Below are 18,844 nucleotides of genomic sequence, written 5' to 3'. Positions count from 1 at the left end.
TTCTATTACACTGATAAAATATAAAATATTTTTTGTAGTTAAAAACTTTTATAACTCTTTGTTTTTCAATTTTTTTATCAAATAAGTAAAATTATTAATAACCTAGTGTTAGCTAGTGTGGAAATCCAAAGAAAGCGTTTGTCTGAAGACATTTTGTCATTCTTTTTTTTATGGTGTGTTAAATGATGCTTGTTATAAATATAGACATAGATATATATATATAATTATCATTATTTATCATCATTATCATTGTGGTTGCACAGTGTTTTGGTAGTATATTCTTTTTTCATTTTAATTTTATATTTTGTTTTTATTTTTCAGGTAAAAAGTTTTGGAAGAGAATATGGTCCTCCAGGAGTGGCTGTGAATATTTATAACAATGGTAATAGTTTTCTTTAATATTTGTGATTAAAATAAAATTAAAGAAACAGTAGAACATAAATTATTGTTCTTATTTACAGAAGGTACTTTACTAAAAGAAGTGTTAACAAATGAAAATGGCAGGTGAAATAATATTCTTTTCTACTTTTAATTTGTTGTTTTCTGTTTTTATCAAAACCAAAACATTTTTGTTGATAAATTTTCTTTCTTTTAGTTACTCGTTTTCAAAAATGATGCCGGGAACTTATGTTATTAAAGCCATGCATAAGTCATGGACTTTAGCAAATGTATAGTTTCTCTTGAAAAAATATTTCTAGTTAAAATAATGATTTTAATTAATTTTAATAAAAAATTTGTTTTGTATGTTTTGTTTATCTAAAATAATTTAAAAAATATTTTAATGTTGTGAAAAGATTTTTTTTTAATAGTTTTTTTTTTTATGTTTTTAGGCCAATATTGAAATTGTAGTTCAGAATGATAACTTTGTTGTTGATAGAGATATAGTTGTTTCTGGTTATGATGTTCAGGTACTGATTTACAAGCTTATAATTCAAGTAATCAAATTTAATAAAAATATTATTTAAGAATAAATACATTAACACATTCACTTAATTGTTTGTTATAAAATATTGCTTAGCAATTTTATAACAAAATTTTATTTAAAAAATTCGCTTTCAAGGGTTCAGTGTTAAGTAGTAATGAGCCAATCCAAGATGTCGCGTTTATTTTATATTCCAGTACAGTCCAAAGCGAGGTATTTTTTTTTTTACAAATTTAAGTTTTTTACAAATTAAATTTTTATATAACTTGTAGTGAATCTTTTTTTCAGCATATTCACAACTGTGAACCTCTTCTTGAAAATATCACAAATGCTCTTAAAAAACATAATATAAAAGGAAGTCCAATATGTATGGTGCATTCATCTAAAGAGGGTTTGTTCTCATTTCCTGTTTTACCCAGTGGTGATTATACTTTGGTAAGATTTTTTATAATGCAGGCTACTTCATCTATAGTTTTATTTATGTTGAAAGAAATATTTTGATGACAGCCATATTTGATGACAGCTATATTTCTTTTGATTTATAAACATAGTTGTTAGCAACCATTTAAATGTTCAATTAAATGTTCATGACAACATTAAAATGTTCCACTTTGTAATGTTGCTAAGGTCAATTATTGTAGTATTTTACATCTTTTTTCAAGGTACCATTCTATGAAGCTCATAACATGGTTTTTGAAGTTGTTCCATCCACTTATTACTTCACTGTTGGTTATGAAAGCATGATGATTGAAGTATATTTTATTTTAAGTTAATTTTGATTATTTATTCTGCTATTTATGTCTTAATTCTGCTATTTGTTTTATCTTTTGACCATATTACTTTACAAGTTTGCTGTATACATTTTTTCATTCTGTTGTTATCTTTTTTTTAAATAATTATATTTAATTATTATTTGTTATCATTTTTTTTTTTTAAGGTTTTTTATCTGCTAGCATTTAGCATCGGTCAATTGATTTTATTCCAATTTTTTTTTCAAGCCATTTTTATAACATATTGTTTTAAAGGATTTTTTTTATCTGTTGATCATTATTCAATTGAATGCATTTTTTAGAAGCCATTCCAAGTATATGGATTTTCTGTTAAAGGTCAAATTTCTGATACAAAGGTATTGTTTATAGCTCAACATATTTCTGATTAAACATTGCAGCAAAAGTCTGTTTATGTTTTGGTTAAATGTTGGTTGCTATAAATAAGATAATTTTCTATTTAGGGCATTGGAATTGATGCAGCTATTGTAACAGTAAAAGACTCCAAAGGTAATTTACATCAAGGATTATCTGATAGGGATGGTTGGTACATGCTTGCAAATGTGACAACAGGAGACTATCAGTTTAAGGTGACTAACATTTTGACAAAATTTTCTAATTTATAACACAATAAGTCAATGAATAAAATCATGCAAATTCAGCCAATCAAAATTTAATTATCTATCAAATAATGTCTCGAATGTGTATTTAGAAATCACAAAATTGGAATATAGCAGTAATTTAAGTTAAATACCAACCTTTTTCTTAATTTGTTTCTTAGCGCAGCAGACTTTAAATTCTTGATAAGTAAATATATGTAGTAAATGAAATATATGAGTCACATGTTGAGCTTTGGAAAGATTGGTTGCTAAGGTAACTTTTGTTTATCATTTTTTGCTACTCTATATTTCAATTTTTTTAGGTGGAAAAAGAAAATTACTTTTTTGACGTTATTACAATTTATATTTCTCCTAACACCCCTGTTTTATCTACAATCAAAGTTCAAAGGTTAGTCCTTTTAATGCTAATATGTAGTATATTTGAATTCATTCAGTTTGTATAGTTTGTGTTTACTCAACATCAGGGATGTGGAGTCCCAAAGGCTTTATATCTTTTTTTCCAGGCCTGTAGTGTCCAGAATCTCTAAATATGTTTGTTGGCTTATGATCTGCTATAAGCAAAATAAGCAATATGTAAAATAACATGGTAACAGTAGTTTTAAAGTGCAGACAGAGAAGAAAAACTTAAAATGTTGAAAAAATAAAAAAATTTAGTACCCTTATTAAATGTCCTTGATAAGTAGGTTGTTATTCCTCTAACCAATCCCCCAGTTTGTGTATGTACTGTTGTTATCACAGATAGCTATTTCAGTATGATGTCATCTGGAGTTTCATGCACAGTTGAGTGACCATGTTTACAGTGAATTTTGTGACTTCAGGTTTTAGATACCAAATGCTAGTGATGTATACAAGTTAATTATCTACAATTTTTTTACTTGATCATTTATATCAAGTAACCTCTTTTTTACCAAGTCATCCTCTTTTTTTTATGTTTTCTTGCATAAGTATATTTATTGCCAAGCTTCTCCCATAACTATTAAATTAGTTTGTTAATATTTTTTGCTCTATTTTGAATTTTTTCTAGCACTTTGATTTCACATTTCTCAGTAGGATTTCAAACAACTGGACCACATACTAAGTGTGGGCCATATGTGAAAATTTTTGTGATATTTGTGTGCTGAAAAAAATGTTTAATATTACTTAGTAATTTGCTTTGTTTGCTAAACAGTTGTAATGATGGCTCTATTTTGAGTTGTTTGAAACAGAGATTTTATTATCTGTGTATCCTTATTGATATAATATGTCAATAAGGATACACAGATAATAAAACCTCTGTTTCAAACAACTCAAAATAGAGAATATAGAATAGAGAAAAACTCATATGTTATATGATAAATAATAATAAGCCTCAAACTGAACACCTTAAAAGGCTTTTGACTTCAAAAAATAAATTTGTCTGCTATTACTCTTTGATGCTGCTTAAAAAGATTTTACACCATGCAAAAATACTATTTCAATAATATTTCTCCTAAAAAAATTCATCTTTAAGTATAGTTGCTTACAAACGAATTCAAATACTTTTCTACAATCTTAAAATGTGTCATAAATAATAAGGCCATCTGCAACGTAACTTGTAATAAGGTAGGTGGATTCTAACAAATTGGTGTTACAATTTTTATTTTTATTATGTTTTAGCTGGATATTTAAATTTTTTTTTAATATTTATTTAAATAATTTTGCTTTTAATTATTTATGTTTATAAAGTTTATTTCAAAGGTTGAATTTTAAAAAAAAAATTATTTTTTTTTCAGTTTAAATGTAATTATTAAGCAATAGATAATTGTTTTTGTTTTTTTTTATAAATGTTTATTTACTTTAGTAATATTTTCTGGTATTTAATTTTAGTTAATTTTAAATTTTTGCTCTTAAAGTTCAAATCTCTGTTGTTTAGTTTCAGTATTTGTGGAATTATTGAAATATTTCAGCTACCACAAGGAGTATTACCTGTATGTGTTTTCTTTATTTAAAACTTATTTAAAAGTTTATTTATTTATATTAATTTTCATAACTAATTATTTATGATTTTTTATTTGTAATTGATTATTTACAATTATTTCTTTATAATTTATTAATTATGTATAATTAATTATAATTAAAAATTTATTCCAATAGTAGATCTATATAGATCTCTATCAATCATGGGTAGTTCTTGACCAATCTCAATACCTTAATCAGTCTCTTATCCAATTTTTTTAAATTACGCAGTTTTCCAATTTTTTATTATACCTCATTTTAAAATAACATCATCAGTGATGTTTCATAGTTTGCTAGTAATGTTTTGTGTGTGGAGGCCTTACTAAATACATATATACATATATTACTACATGCATATATTGTCTGGTTCAATTTTTGTTAGAAGGACATTATTTTTGTTAGAAGGACATTATTTTTGTTAGAAGGACATTATTTTTGTTAGAAGGACATTATTTTTGTTAGAAGGACATTATTTTTGTTAGAAGGACATTATTTTTGTTAGAAGGACATTATTTTTGTTAGAAGGACATTATTTTTGTTAGAAGGACATTATTTTTGTTAGAAGGACATTATTACAGCAAAAAAATTTTTTTGTTTCTTTATTCTACTTAATCTTTTTCAAAAAAAAAACTGAATAAAGTTATTGTCAATTACCATTTAGATACGTTTTTGCATGATGTTAACAAGTTTTGTACAATAGTCTGGTGTAATTTCATGGATCCACACTGATTTGATTGCTTCAACTAAATCATTATAAGATCTAGGCTTTTTGGCAGCAACTTTTACTTTCATAATATGCCAACAATTTTCAATAACATTAAGATCTGGTGATGACCCAGGCCAATTTTCAAGGGTTTGAATTCCTTCATCAGCAAACCACTTCTTTACAATTTTGGCTGTGTGGCATGGTGCACCATCCTGTTGGAAATAAGTGCAGTTCAAGATCTGCATGAAAGGTGGCAACTTCTCCTTCATAACATCCAAATAGACTTTGCTGTTTATTGTGGTATTCTTGGGCATTATCCATAATGGCCCATGTCCTTTGGCAGAAATAGCACCCCAAACCATACAAGACACAGGTGCCTTGACACTGCTAACTGTATATTTTGGCATATATCTACAGTTTTTTGGTCTTCTTACAAAGTTGTTTGTAACATTAAATTGTTTAATACATGTTTCATCAGAAAAAAGAACTTTAGACCAATTTTCTCCAGTCCAATTTTTGTAGCGCTGACAAAATGTTTTTCGATCTTTTAGGTTTTTTAATGATAAAAAAGGTTTTTTTGCTGGCTTGCATGCCTTCATTTTGAAATCAACCAAAAGCCTTCTTCTAACTGTTCGGTCACTTACTTTTTTCTCAATAAAAATTTCTTTTGAAATCTCGTGTGCAGATAGTCGTAGATTTGCATGGTTGATCGGGCCAATAAGTTTGTCAGTTCTTGAGGTGGTTGCTCTGGGCCTGCCTGATCTCATCTTTGAAGTAAAATTTAATTGGGGCTCTTCTTTATGCCTTTTTAGAGTTTTACTTACAGTTGATAATGAACAACCAAGCTTTTCAGATATTTCTCTTTGAACTAAACCTTGTTCATATAATGCAGCAATAATTCCTCTTTTTTTAGGTGAAAGTTCTGGCATAATATAGCTGATAAATTGCTTATGAATAATAAAAAACGATAATAAATTGCGCAATATACAAATATGTAACTATAAACATATTGCTATGTAAAAACAAAAGCATCAAACTTTCAAAATTTATACTTTAGATCAAAATAAGTTATTTTGTTCGTTAAATGTTTTGTTCCAAGACTTTTGGCCACCACTGTATATATATATATATATATATATATATATATATATATATATATATATATAAATTAGTAAAAAACACTTGTCTAACTTATTGCTCTGTTCTTTAAGAACATTGAACACTCTATTTGTAAAATACACTAACATAATTTACATTGCGTTTTTGCACCTTGTCTAAAAGAGAAAGGACATCATTGGAAGATCCGCTCCAGATATGGCAACAGTATTCCATACGAGGCCGGATTTGTGAGAACAGAATCCGAAGTAAGAAAGTGTCGAGCTCGATAAAGAGATGCAACCTTAGCAGATGCTAAGTTTGCAACAGATTTGATATATGGTTTCCAAGAAAGATTGGAAGTAAGAGTTAAACCTAGAAGATGAAGGGTAGATGACTCATCGAGTACATTACCGTTCATAAATAAAGGAAGATCTCAATTATTGCGATAACGATTGGCTGAAAAAAAATTGGGTTTAATCTGAATTAATATATATATATATATACATATATATATATATATATATATATATATATATATATATATATATATATATATATATATATATATATATATATATATATATATATATATATATAATAAACACACATACTAGATGTCTAACTTACGAGATTTTATTAGACAAAAAGTGAAGCTACTTTTTTTGTTTACAAATTTAATCTGTCATTTTTTAATAGGGAAAAGTATTATAATTAATGTTGTGGAAACCATTTCTAATTAGGGCAAAAGCGGTTTCACTTTTTGAATCAAAGTTAGACATCTAGTATATATAATATATCATTGCAATTTTATATTTTCTTTACATTATATATACTTATTTCTGGGTATGAAAGTATTATGATTACAAAAGGTCCTCTGTTTACATTAATAATTGAAATGCAAAATAAAGTTCTGACACTTTCAGAAAAATAAGAAAAAGAATGATAACATTTTTTTTGCTATTATGTCTTTCATATGTAGATAGTGCCTACCTAGCCCCTATTCAATATGTGTACTAAAGCTCATGTCTATGGCTATTGACATAATTTGTGATGTTTCTCTCAGAACTACATCTCTTTTAAAGTTTTCAGCTTCCAACTACTATTTCTAGAGATATTTCATTTTTTGTTTTGTTATCTTCATAAGTTATATATGAAATTTTTTTTAAAACAAATCTCAATTTTTTGAAAATTTTTCAAATATGCTTTTCAAATTTAATAAAATATTTTAATGAAAAAATTTTCAAAACTCTTGTCTAATTACCCCTTTTTAAAGACCCATATTTCTTTTAAGCTGACATTTTTTCTAAAAATTTTTTTCGGGTGTAGTATTAAAATTGTACATTTATATTATATGATAAAAGATCTCAAGTGACCTTTGTGTACCTTGGCAAGATGATAAACCAAGGTATAAATTATAGATTTTGTAACTTGATGTTCTGTGAGACATTAATTTTTTTTTAAAAGATTCAAAATCATAAAGTTCTATTAACACGGGAAAATGAGAAAAGCTTTTCATCTGTGTCTCCAAAAGAAGATGGATCATTTTGCTTTAAATCTGCTCCTGGAAAGTTTATAATTGAGGTTTATTGTTTTGTTATTTACTTAATATCAAGAATTAATTACTAATGATCTACTTTAATCTTAAGTTTTCTGTATCATTTTTTAAATCAATAATTATTTATGTTCTCAGTATCAAATGTATATATAAATAAGGGTTTGAAATAAGTGCCAGACATTGAATGACAGGCATATGTTTTTCCCCTCATGTGTTTTATGTAATGATGGATGTTAACAGAAAAATTGGATTTGGATTTAAAAAGACATAACTCTCTTAAAATGTAAAGTAAAACAAAAAAAAAATGTTTTTCTGGTTTTTGTATACTCAGTTATTTTCAAACAAACCATTCCTTCTGACATTTTACTAGATTTAGTACAGATTAAGTCAAACTCAGTTTCAAGCTCAATATCAATTTTTAAAAGCAATATATATGCTATTAAAGCAATTCATGACCCTAAAATAAAATTTAAAAAAATTTCAACATGCACTTTTTCCTTATTTAGGTATTTGATGATGATTCTCGCATAGTGAGTTAATGTCAATTTGAGCCAGAATACATCAACATCTATGAGTGAAAAAAAATCTCTTTATGATGTATGTCTAAATTTTCTTAATTTGCAGCAAGTTCACTAAGCACAAAACAGGGCTGAAATTTTTTTTAGATAATCTATAGGAGTAATTTTTTTTGAAGCATTTTGTTTGTTGATTGTAAATTGAGTGATATATATTGTTTAATAGTAATATATATTGTAAGTAATATATATTTTGTAATATATATCGTTACCATTGATACTTAAATTATACAAGACAAAATAAGAATTATCATCAATTATTGGCAATTTTTGAATATTTGAAGTCAAAGACTTTCTTTCACTGTCATGGGTTCTTTGGTTTATCTAGATTTACTCTAAGCACACTCTGTACATGGCAATTTTAGATATATTCTCAATTTTAAAGTGGTCATAAATTAACTTTTTACCAACATATGTAATTTAAAAAGAACTTGTAAACATGATTCCTAATCCTTTGATTTGAATTTATTTTATCATCCAATTTTGAATTTATTTTATCATTTACTTTTGAATTTATTTTATACCCATTTTTGTATAAATATTAAAACGACATAAAGTATTTTAAACAAGAATCATACTTATCTTTCAACATTTTTCTTTTTTGTTTTATATTATATTTAAGGGGAGTTATGTCATTTTAAATCTATTCATATTTTTCAGTTGTCACCGGTTAACTAAATTCTTTAAAGTAGTAAAAGTGTTCAGAATATTTTGTTATTTACTTATTAATTTAGATTCCATTATCAAGCGCTGAAAATAGATTAGGCTTTTTGCTCAATCCACCAAACATAACTGTTGAACTTTTAAACAAACCAATTTTAGACATAAAGTTCAAGCAATTCAGAGCTCAAATAAAAGGTGTTATCAAATGTTCAGGTGAATTGATTTTATATTTTGGGAAAAAATTCAAAATGTTTTAGTGTAGTTTAATTTTGAAGATTGATTTAACTATTTAATAGAGCAGAGGAAATCTTTTTTATTTTTTTTATTTTGTCTAAAGAGTTGAAAAAATGTTTGGAGACTTAAAAATAGTGATGTACGGATTAATTGGCATCGGTTTAATCGGCCACTTTTTGCACAATCGGTATCGGCATCGGCCTCTTTTTCCGATTTTCCAACCGATGGCATTTTATTATTTTCATCCTGCATTATGATAATAATTAAATAATAAATAAACTAAACTTTATGCATTACTTAGAATTTTTTTGATAAATTTTTATTTTGACTTTGTTTACAGGCAATATTATTTATTCTTAAGATGATGTTTATAAGCTTTAATTTAACAGCTGAATGTACTTATACTTTTACTACCATTGTGTTGTTTTTAGCATAATTTTATTTTGTGTTGTTCTATTGTCATACTTAAAAGTAACCTATTTAAGCATTGTTATCTATATGTGTTCAAGTATAACCTATATTTCTATATTTTTATTTGTTTTTGTTTTATTTCAATTCACCTCCCCAAGGCCACTGCGATCGAGGAGGCTACTTTAGATTTGGTTACAACCCTCTCAACTTTATAACTCCAAAACACAAACCTTGACAATAAAGGCCACTGCGTCGAGAAACAAGTTTAGCGCGGTACTACCAGGGACATGGTGGGGATAGGACATCACAAAATAAAATATTTATAAAAACAACTTAATTATCTAAAAATAGTTTAGATATCTAAACAACACATAATTGTTGTTTAGATATCTAAATTTCTATTAAATTAATAAAGAATATTAAGTAAACTGCTTATGATAAAACCATTTTCTTTTTAAAAATGAATTGAAAAGGGTTCCTCGAAAATTGTATTTATTTTTTGAAAACAAAAAATGTATATTTTTTAACTGAGTTTTTCTAATATCTTTTAAAATAATGGTTTGACTCTGATTTGAGTCCAAGTATTTGTTTACCAGTACTGATTCCATGAAAAAGATTACACGGTTTAAAGTTGTATGGTTTTATATTTTCAAAATTTTAATAGTTAGTTAATTTATCGGCATCGGTATCGACCAAAAAAGTGATATCGGTACATCACTACTTAAAAAATTTAATGCAAAGGACGTAAAAAAGTTAACAATAATTTTTTTTTTTTTTATAGTTGTAGAATGCAGTGAAGTTAGTGTTTACATGGTTCCCGAAGATGGTCAAACTACAGATAGAGTTTTTGCTAATGTATTTTTAAATAACATTTTCTTATTCTCAAGTATATATCAGTATGTTTAAACATGAATGTTTTTGTTTCTGTAGATTGATGTTAAAGGGAACAAGATAGACTTTTCATTTGTAAATGTTTTACCTGGGAAATATAAAGGTAAAGTTACTCATGCATGTATAAACTTTAATGATGATGATGATAATGATGATGGTTTTAACAATGTTTCTTTTCATTTTAGTTGTTCCTTTGAGAAAGAAATGGTGTTGGGAACCTCTCCACAAAAATATTGAAGTTTACAATCATGATATTGAAAATATCGAGTTTCAGCATAATGGTTTTTATTTAAAATGTTCAATCTCTCATAATATAACATTGGTAAGTTTAATCTTTAATATTAATGCATGAACATTAAGTGTAAAAAGTATTCTAGTAATAGTGAAACTTTAAAACTGATCATAAATTTTATCTTTTTATTTTTAAAATTAGGAGTAAAAGATAATTAAAAAATTTCTTTTCGTAATCAACTAAAACAAGCGTCAAACACATTATGATATCTTAAGGTATCTTAATGTGTGCTTATTACATATAAGATATCATCAATAAAGGCACAGGTTACAAAGTATTGATTGTGAATTATGCACTTTTTAAATTAAAAGAACTAGTAAAAAATAGTAAAGTTATTGATTGTGACCTAACACCCATATTCACAAAAAGAATTTATATTAAGGAAGAAGGAAACTACAACACAACTATAAACTACTACACAACTACAACTTTTGAAATGTATGCATCAGATTGAATTTCTAGAATATTTGTATTGATTAAGCCTTACAAACCTGATTAAAGTTACCCAATTTGCACTGTTGTATCAATCCAACGGAAAATAGATACTAATTCAACTTTAATTTGTAGTGCCACACACCACATACTCTGTTCTCCCACTCCTTCTAAAGAAGGAGGGAATAATATATATTAGTTTATAAAAAATAATTTTATTTAGAATTTTGCTTTGGAAAACAATGAAGTTGTAGGATCATTTGAGTTGAAGAAGGGATTAAACCAATTTTGCTTTACACAACCTGGTTTGTTTTATTAAGATATTTTATGTTGTATTCTGTTTCAAGTAGAGTTTTTTCTAATAAAAAGAAATTTTGTTTATATTGTTTTAATTTTTTTTTGTTGCAAAAGTTTTTTAAGTCTCTTTTAAATAAAATCTTTTTTTCCAGGTATATACACTTTAACTCCACAATCTTGTTACCACTTTGAACAAGCAAAATATACTTATAATACGTAAGTAAAAAAACAAAACAAAAAAATTTCACAAAAATGTTGCTTTTTTAAATTAAATGCATTAAATAAAGTAACATTTGACATTGTATAAACAATTATTTTTGTTTCATAAATACTATTTTGTCATACATGTTTATATCTAATTATATATTTTCTATTTTTTCAACAGACTAGAACCCACATCATTAAGACTTTCTGTTGTGTCATTTAAAATTATTCTCAAGGTCTCTACCACTAAAGAAGTGTCAGACATGAAAATTATAGCCAAGTAAGTATAACAAACAAATGATTTAACAACTTAGTTTCCATATTTTTATTTAAAAACTGCATTGTAAAGTATGTGTAAATATTCAAATAAAAAAGGTGTAGTAATTGTTGTTCCCAATGAGGACTTCAAGAGATTTAAAGAGATTAGTTGTAATTTTTTTTTACAGGAAAAATGATTTTTAATTTTTTTTATTTCTAGAGAGCTGTATTTAAATTTATACAAATCAATGTATACATAGATCGTCTCAAGGGAGGGGTGAGGCATAGGGGGTGTCTAGTAAATTAATTAGTCTGGAAAATTTAGACACTGGAGTTGGCAATATTGGATTTGTAGTTGGCAGTCGGCAAATGTTAGGAAACAAGAACTTTTTTTTTCTTTTCTTTTTTAAAGATCTTAGTCGGCAAAATAAAATATCTGGGTCTTACTCGGCAAAAAACTGATACGTCATCCACCCCCACCCCCTATAAGATCTCTTCGGGACGGCCCTGTTAATACAAATATACATTTTTTTTCGCTTTTTAATAAACTTTGTTTAATTAAAAAAATTTATTTCATTCTACTCTTAAAAGTATACAAGTCATTAATTGAAAGAACATTTAAAATCTGTTTTAAAAAGAACTTAAAGAACATCAATAATTGAAAAAAGAAATCAACTATTGCAATTTCAAAAACAACCAATAAAAATAATAATAAAAACTACCAATTATAAAAAAGTTTTATACTTGATGATCTTAAATCATTGAGAGGTCCTTCAGGTTGTCACTTGTGTGGTCTTTTATGGTGCAATCCAGTGCTTTTACTAAACCCTACTTACTAAACTAAATAGCTATTAAAGTATGACAACATTAATGAAATTTTGCCCAAGATTAAGTAAGCATATGTTGCCCATATATATAGTCAATTCCACAAAAAAGAGGAATAAAAAAAACCAAAAAAGTTATGAAAACACATACTAAACTCTATAACTCCTAACTCCCAAATAATTTTTAAAAATTTAAAAATACTTTCAAGTAAAAAAGTTATTAAAAAAAATCATTTTATTATACCATAACATGGAATTAAAGGTGTAATGGGTTGTAAAAGTGTATTTTGACGTTTATTTACAGTGATTGAGATGGTTTTAATAATCTTTTTTTTTTCTTTTCTTGCATCATTGATTGTGTTGTTTTGTTTGTTGTTTTTTAATATTTGATTTTTTGTTATGACCGTCATGGCAAAAAAAACAAAAATGCTTGTAAAACTTCATGTAAAAACTATGAAACTCAGCATATGATAATATCAATATGTGCTAAATACACACACCAAATGATAAAACAAATAAAATCAAAATTGCATAAAAACATTAAAAAAATAAAAACAAAAATATTCTGCGTTAAAAAAGTGGTGGAATAAAAGTAGAAAATAATCGTAAAAATAGACAAAAAAATCTCAAAATCAACACATTTTTTAAAAAGTTACTTTTAATGCAATTTAAAAATAGTTATTAAATTATTTAATGTTAAACAAGTAGGTGTAAGATTATATAACTACTTCAACTATTTTTTTTATTTTTGTTAGTATTTACAATAGTTATTATTTTAAAATGAATAATTTCAACAAGATTTGATCAACTCTAAATCAGTGCAAATTTGTGATTCAAATTTGCACTGATTTAGAGTTGATCAAATCTTGACAACATTTTAAGAAAATGTTTTGCACAGATCTTATAAAATGTTCTATTTATTTATGTTAATTTGGGCTGTTTTCTTGATTTTTTTTTTGGAACTTTCTTTTTGGCATGGCCCATAGGTTTTTGATGGGATAGATATCTGGTGACTGGGCAGGCCAATTTATAACTTTAATTCCTTTCTCTACAAATCAATTTTTTACCCCACAATTATCATGTTTTAGGTTGTTGCTTTGCATGAATATTTATTTCAGCAACATATTTTCTTCTATATAGGGCAACATGGTGTTTAGTAAAATTTTCAGATAAATATGTTAATCCATAATTCCATCAATCTTTTAAATATGCTTTATGCCAATAATCTCAAAAACAAACTCAAATATTTATTTTTGATCCACCATGTTTAACAGCTTGTATAGTGCAGGCCTTGTTACGAGATTTCGCTGTGTAGCGAAAACGCGTAGCGCATTTCTAAGTAACTCAACTCAGCAAATATATTTTGCATCGTTAGAAGTTATATTGCGTCACTAGCGTCTTTACAAGTACCGCATTGTAATTAAAGTTATTTTATTAACGCGTTAAAAATCATACAAACAGTTTGTTTTTTTCTCACTATAACAAAAGTTACAAATAAAATCTAAGTTCTTATTAAAAAAATCATTTTTATTATTTTTTTCAAATATGAACTAAATTTTATTTTGAAAAAAATATTTTTTTCATGAAACGTAAAATATTTGTTTATTTTCTTATGATTTTATATTTGGTTTTTGGTTATTTTATTAACTGTTAATACATTTTTTCTTATTTAATTTGTGAACTCTTTTTAATAATGTTTTTAAACAATAAAGTTTTTTTTTGTTATTTATCAGTTACCGATAACATATTCGTGATCATAATTTATTTTCGTAAATTAAATGAACATCATTAAAACTTTACGTTATTGAATTAACAATAAACATAATATCTTATTAATAAAATATTTACATCAAAATAAATCGTGCATTTTTTAAACTTATTATGACTAAAAATAATTTTTATATTTAAAAGGAATTTATATATTTAATTCCTTAAGATAAAACTTAAAACACTTTTTTTTTTTAACTAATTTTTAATAGCAAAAAAAAAATTATGAAACAAACTGTTTCTTTAACAAAAAAATCTATTATTTTACAATTGCGGTTAAATGCTTTTACTTACGACTTTATTTCTTCTGAATAAACGTCACGTTAACGGTAATCAAAAGATAATTTAAATATTCTAAGAGATATAAGTTTTTGCGTAGCGCAAAACTGCTGAACGCGTAGGCAAATCGCCTTTTCGCAAGCAAAATGCGAGCTGCGTAGCGCTTCTTAACAAGGCCTGATAGTGTATTATGGTTTATAGGAAGAGTTAGGTAGTCTTCTTACATATGCCCTGTGTCCACCTGACCCAAATAAAACAATTTTTATTTCATAGGACCACAAAATATCTGCCATTTTGAAGCAGGCCAATCTTCATGCGGTTTTTGCTACGACATGAATAAACATAAATAAATTTTTCCCCTCTTGTTTTAGTTTTACAATCAGTTTTCTTTTTTCATCACTATAATGCTTCCCACAGCCCACAGATTTCTGTTTAAATCAAAATAAAGTTTGATAATTACTACGGATGTTTCCTTTATGTTTTCAGATGTTTCCTTGATGTTTCATTGATGTTTCTGGATGTTTCCAGATGTTTCCTTGAATTAACAATAATAGTAATCATAACTTTGATAAATGTCAACAAACTCCAATAAAATAAAAAAAATGCAAATAAAGCGACAGCAAACAACAGATATTTTATTATAACAAAACAGATCTAAATATAAAACTAAACATGAAATACTATCATTTTGTCCACAACTGTATTTATATATATGGTATAATTATAAAAAAAAATTTCATAACTGTCTAAAAAACTGCAGGGATTATCAATATCAAATTTTAAATTAAAAAAATTTGAAAATTAGATTAAATCTAATCCCTCAATTAATTTTTTTAAACTTTCAAATGAACAAGTTTAGTTATATAAAAATTTTTAAAATAAATTTTTTTTTATTGATTCAACTCTATTTATTAAAAATATATTTATTTTTACAATATTTCGATGGCATATTGACACCCTCATTATCAAGTATATTAAAAAACCCAATTTAATAAAAGGTTTTTTGATAATGAGAGTTTACTTGATAATGAGATTATCAATATTCCATTGAAATATCATAAAATAAATATGTTTTTACCAAATAGAGTTAAATCTATAAAAGTATTTATATTTGTGTATATATATATATATATATATATATATATATATATATATATATATATATATATATATATATATATATATATATATATATATATATATATATATATATATATATATATATATACATCCAGGTATTTCTTTAAACGGTTATGAAATATAATTTTTCATAATTATAAATTTAGTTTAGATTATTTTTATATCATTATCATGTTTTCTATTTTTGCAGATCTTTGAAAAGTAATAAAGAATTTATTTTGACTCCGTTAGCGACTAAATTAGATCATAGTTTTGTTTATGAAGCAGAACACTGGGGGAGGTACATTTTTTTTAAATATTATTTATTTATCTTATAATATCATAAATGTTTTAGAGATTAATTTGTAACAAAATTGTTGTTTTGAGGAGAGGTACATTCCTTGTGCTAAAGAATTAGTGATGCAGAGAGCGAGTTGTTGTTATGAAGCTATTTGTTGCTATGAAACAAAAGATAAAGAGAAATGCTTAAAAAATTTGTTACCAAGTAGCAATTCTTTTATCATTTACAAAATATCTTTATTATTAAAAAAAAACTTTAACTTATTTAAAAACAAAAAATTTTCTGATGTCCTTAATCTTCATTTAAAATGTTAAAACTATAGTTTTCACTTTTTAATTATAAAAAGATTTTCCTAATCTTTATCACAGGTGGCTAAAAAAACAGCTGGGTTTTATGTCATGTCACTTAAATAAAACCTTTTTTATTCAAGAGTATTTGCCTTGTAACAATAAAAGAGAGTTTTTAAAAATAATCCAAACAAATTGCCTAGAGTCATAATTGGGGCGTTGGGGATAATTGAGAGGTAGCCTAGGTAGAGAATAATTGAGAGGTAGCCCCATTTAAGCATTTAAGATGCATGTTACAAATTTTTAAATTTTTTATTAAGAGTATTTTTTCTATAAAAGTAGAAAAGAGTGTTAAAAAAACGGAAAAAAGTTATGTCACAAATGAGGCTAAGGGTAAAATTGAATGGTGCTAAGCCCATTTTAGCATTATAGATGCCAATTACAAAAAGATTTATATAAATTAAATTTCAAGTAATTTAAACATAATTCAACAAATCAAATATTTTTTATCCTGCTGAACAGTGTCAAGGTTTTTTAACAGAATATATTTAAACATTTAGAAGAGTGTACTTAACATCGAGAGCGACTCTGTAGCTACTTTTAATGGAAGAAGAGTAAAACTTTTTTAAATTTTCTTTTACATGTTCCTCTAAAGCAGGTTAAAAAATTATTCGATTTTTGTAGGATTATTTACCATATATACATTAACATTGTAGATATTTTAAATATTTGTTATTTTAAACTTTGATTAAACTATTTGAAATTTAATTTATATATATATTAATTTAATTTATATATATATTTTTTGTAATGGGCATCTAAAATGCTTAAATGGCCCACTTACCCTTAGCCCCATTTGTGATCTATATCATTTTATCCCAATTTTATTAACACACTCTGTTTTTATAAAACAAATACTTGTTCTTGTAAAAAAACTTTTGTAACATGCATCTAAAATGCTTAAATGGGCTAAAACCCATATATATAGGAATATTTGTCTTGTAGCAAAATATATCTGCAGCCAAAATTACAGCAATCATAGTTTGACCAAATGGCGATCTAATGAAATAAGTAACAATTGAAAGAGAAAGAGTCTTCTAGAAAAATTTGTGTGAACTTTGAGACAAATTATGTATATAATATTGTTTCTTTTGACAGCTATGCTGATATAGTTTAAAAAAAACACGAATGTTTTTACGGATAGTAGACATAGCAAGTAAATAAACAAGGATGATCATGATGATATATTTACTTCAAAGATATTTAATTAACAATATTAACTAATGTACAGGGCTTTGGAGCAGCTCTGGAGCTGGAGCCGGAGCTATTCAGAGCTAGTGATTTTATATGCTGAACTGGAGCTAAAATATTTCCTGACTAGCTTCAAGCTAGCTCCACCTTTTGATATTTTTAAATTTGATTAGTTAATTAAAATTAGACTATAAATAATCAATAAATAATAAAGTTTTTAAATTGAATTTTTAAAAATATACACTAAAATAATGCACCAATTTCACTCTAAACAAAAATTTTTTTTTCTGTAGTGAAGATGGTTCCATAAGTTAGTTATTTAAAAAACAGTCACTTGTTTTTTTAATGCAAGTTAATTAAAATGCTATATAATAGTTAATTGTCATTTATTTTGTTTTCCATAGTTTTTAATATAATTTTAATAATAGTTCATAAAAATGGCTTCAAAGCATAAACAATTCTGAGAGGTTTCTAGATAAGTATTTTTCAATTGATAAAAGTACAAAACTGGCTACAGGCAAGATTACAGAAAAGATAGGGTCTGTCAGGGTAACTAGGGTAATAGTGAGGTATTTTTGGGTACAAGTTATATTTTCAGTATAAAAATTAGTAATCATATATGTGTTTCACATGTACTTATAAAAGACATAAAAAAACTGTTACTTAAAAAAACTAACACCAAAATTATGTTGGTAACACTGACCACAACTCTTCTAAAAATTTCATAGGTTATATAAAGCTTGTACACGAAATAAATGTGAAAGTAGAAAAACAACTAAAAAAAAGTACTCCTCACTTTTTATTTTGAACCAAGTAATAATTTTAATACAATAATATAAGAAGATCAAACATTAAAAAAAAATTAATTATTCCTGTGGGAATCTAATAAAATTTTGAGCTTTTGCTTTAGTGGTACCCTTAGGCTTGCGCATAGAATAAGAATCAAAACTATTTGTTGCTTTTTTAAATGATATTTTAATATCTTTAATATTTCTGCAAAGCTTTTTTGTTTTTTTCATTTTTCTTTTAATAATAACCCAGTACTTTTCAATAACCCTCTATTCTGGTCAGTTTAGAGGATTTTCTGTTTTAGACACAAATTTCACATTATTTGTTT

General features: G+C 25.7%; 1 protein-coding gene across 1 annotated transcript in view; it reads left to right on the top strand.

Annotated features, from left to right (window-relative positions):
- LOC101235342 (BOS complex subunit NOMO1) overlaps window positions 1-18,844 on the top strand; it is an 81,139-nt gene that overhangs the window by 11,901 nt on the left and 50,394 nt on the right. Inside the window, exons 5-24 of the mRNA XM_065796570.1 lie at window positions 322-382; window positions 462-504; window positions 596-668; window positions 831-908; window positions 1,061-1,135; window positions 1,211-1,357; window positions 1,585-1,674; window positions 1,995-2,048; window positions 2,154-2,279; window positions 2,612-2,697; window positions 4,201-4,255; window positions 7,552-7,668; window positions 8,952-9,093; window positions 10,307-10,380; window positions 10,456-10,519; window positions 10,602-10,738; window positions 11,364-11,445; window positions 11,590-11,653; window positions 11,823-11,921; window positions 16,100-16,189. Coding sequence (XP_065652642.1) covers window positions 322-382; window positions 462-504; window positions 596-668; window positions 831-908; window positions 1,061-1,135; window positions 1,211-1,357; window positions 1,585-1,674; window positions 1,995-2,048; window positions 2,154-2,279; window positions 2,612-2,697; window positions 4,201-4,255; window positions 7,552-7,668; window positions 8,952-9,093; window positions 10,307-10,380; window positions 10,456-10,519; window positions 10,602-10,738; window positions 11,364-11,445; window positions 11,590-11,653; window positions 11,823-11,921; window positions 16,100-16,189 — 1,757 coding nt within the window. The remainder of the gene's footprint in view (window positions 1-321; window positions 383-461; window positions 505-595; window positions 669-830; window positions 909-1,060; window positions 1,136-1,210; window positions 1,358-1,584; window positions 1,675-1,994; window positions 2,049-2,153; window positions 2,280-2,611; window positions 2,698-4,200; window positions 4,256-7,551; window positions 7,669-8,951; window positions 9,094-10,306; window positions 10,381-10,455; window positions 10,520-10,601; window positions 10,739-11,363; window positions 11,446-11,589; window positions 11,654-11,822; window positions 11,922-16,099; window positions 16,190-18,844) is intronic.

Source organism: Hydra vulgaris, chromosome 04 (genome assembly GCF_038396675.1).
Source record: "Hydra vulgaris chromosome 04, alternate assembly HydraT2T_AEP".
Lineage (NCBI taxonomy): Eukaryota > Metazoa > Cnidaria > Hydrozoa > Anthoathecata > Hydridae > Hydra > Hydra vulgaris.
The sequence above is the reverse complement of the archived record's forward strand: the minus strand, read 5'-3'. Positions and strand labels throughout refer to the sequence as shown.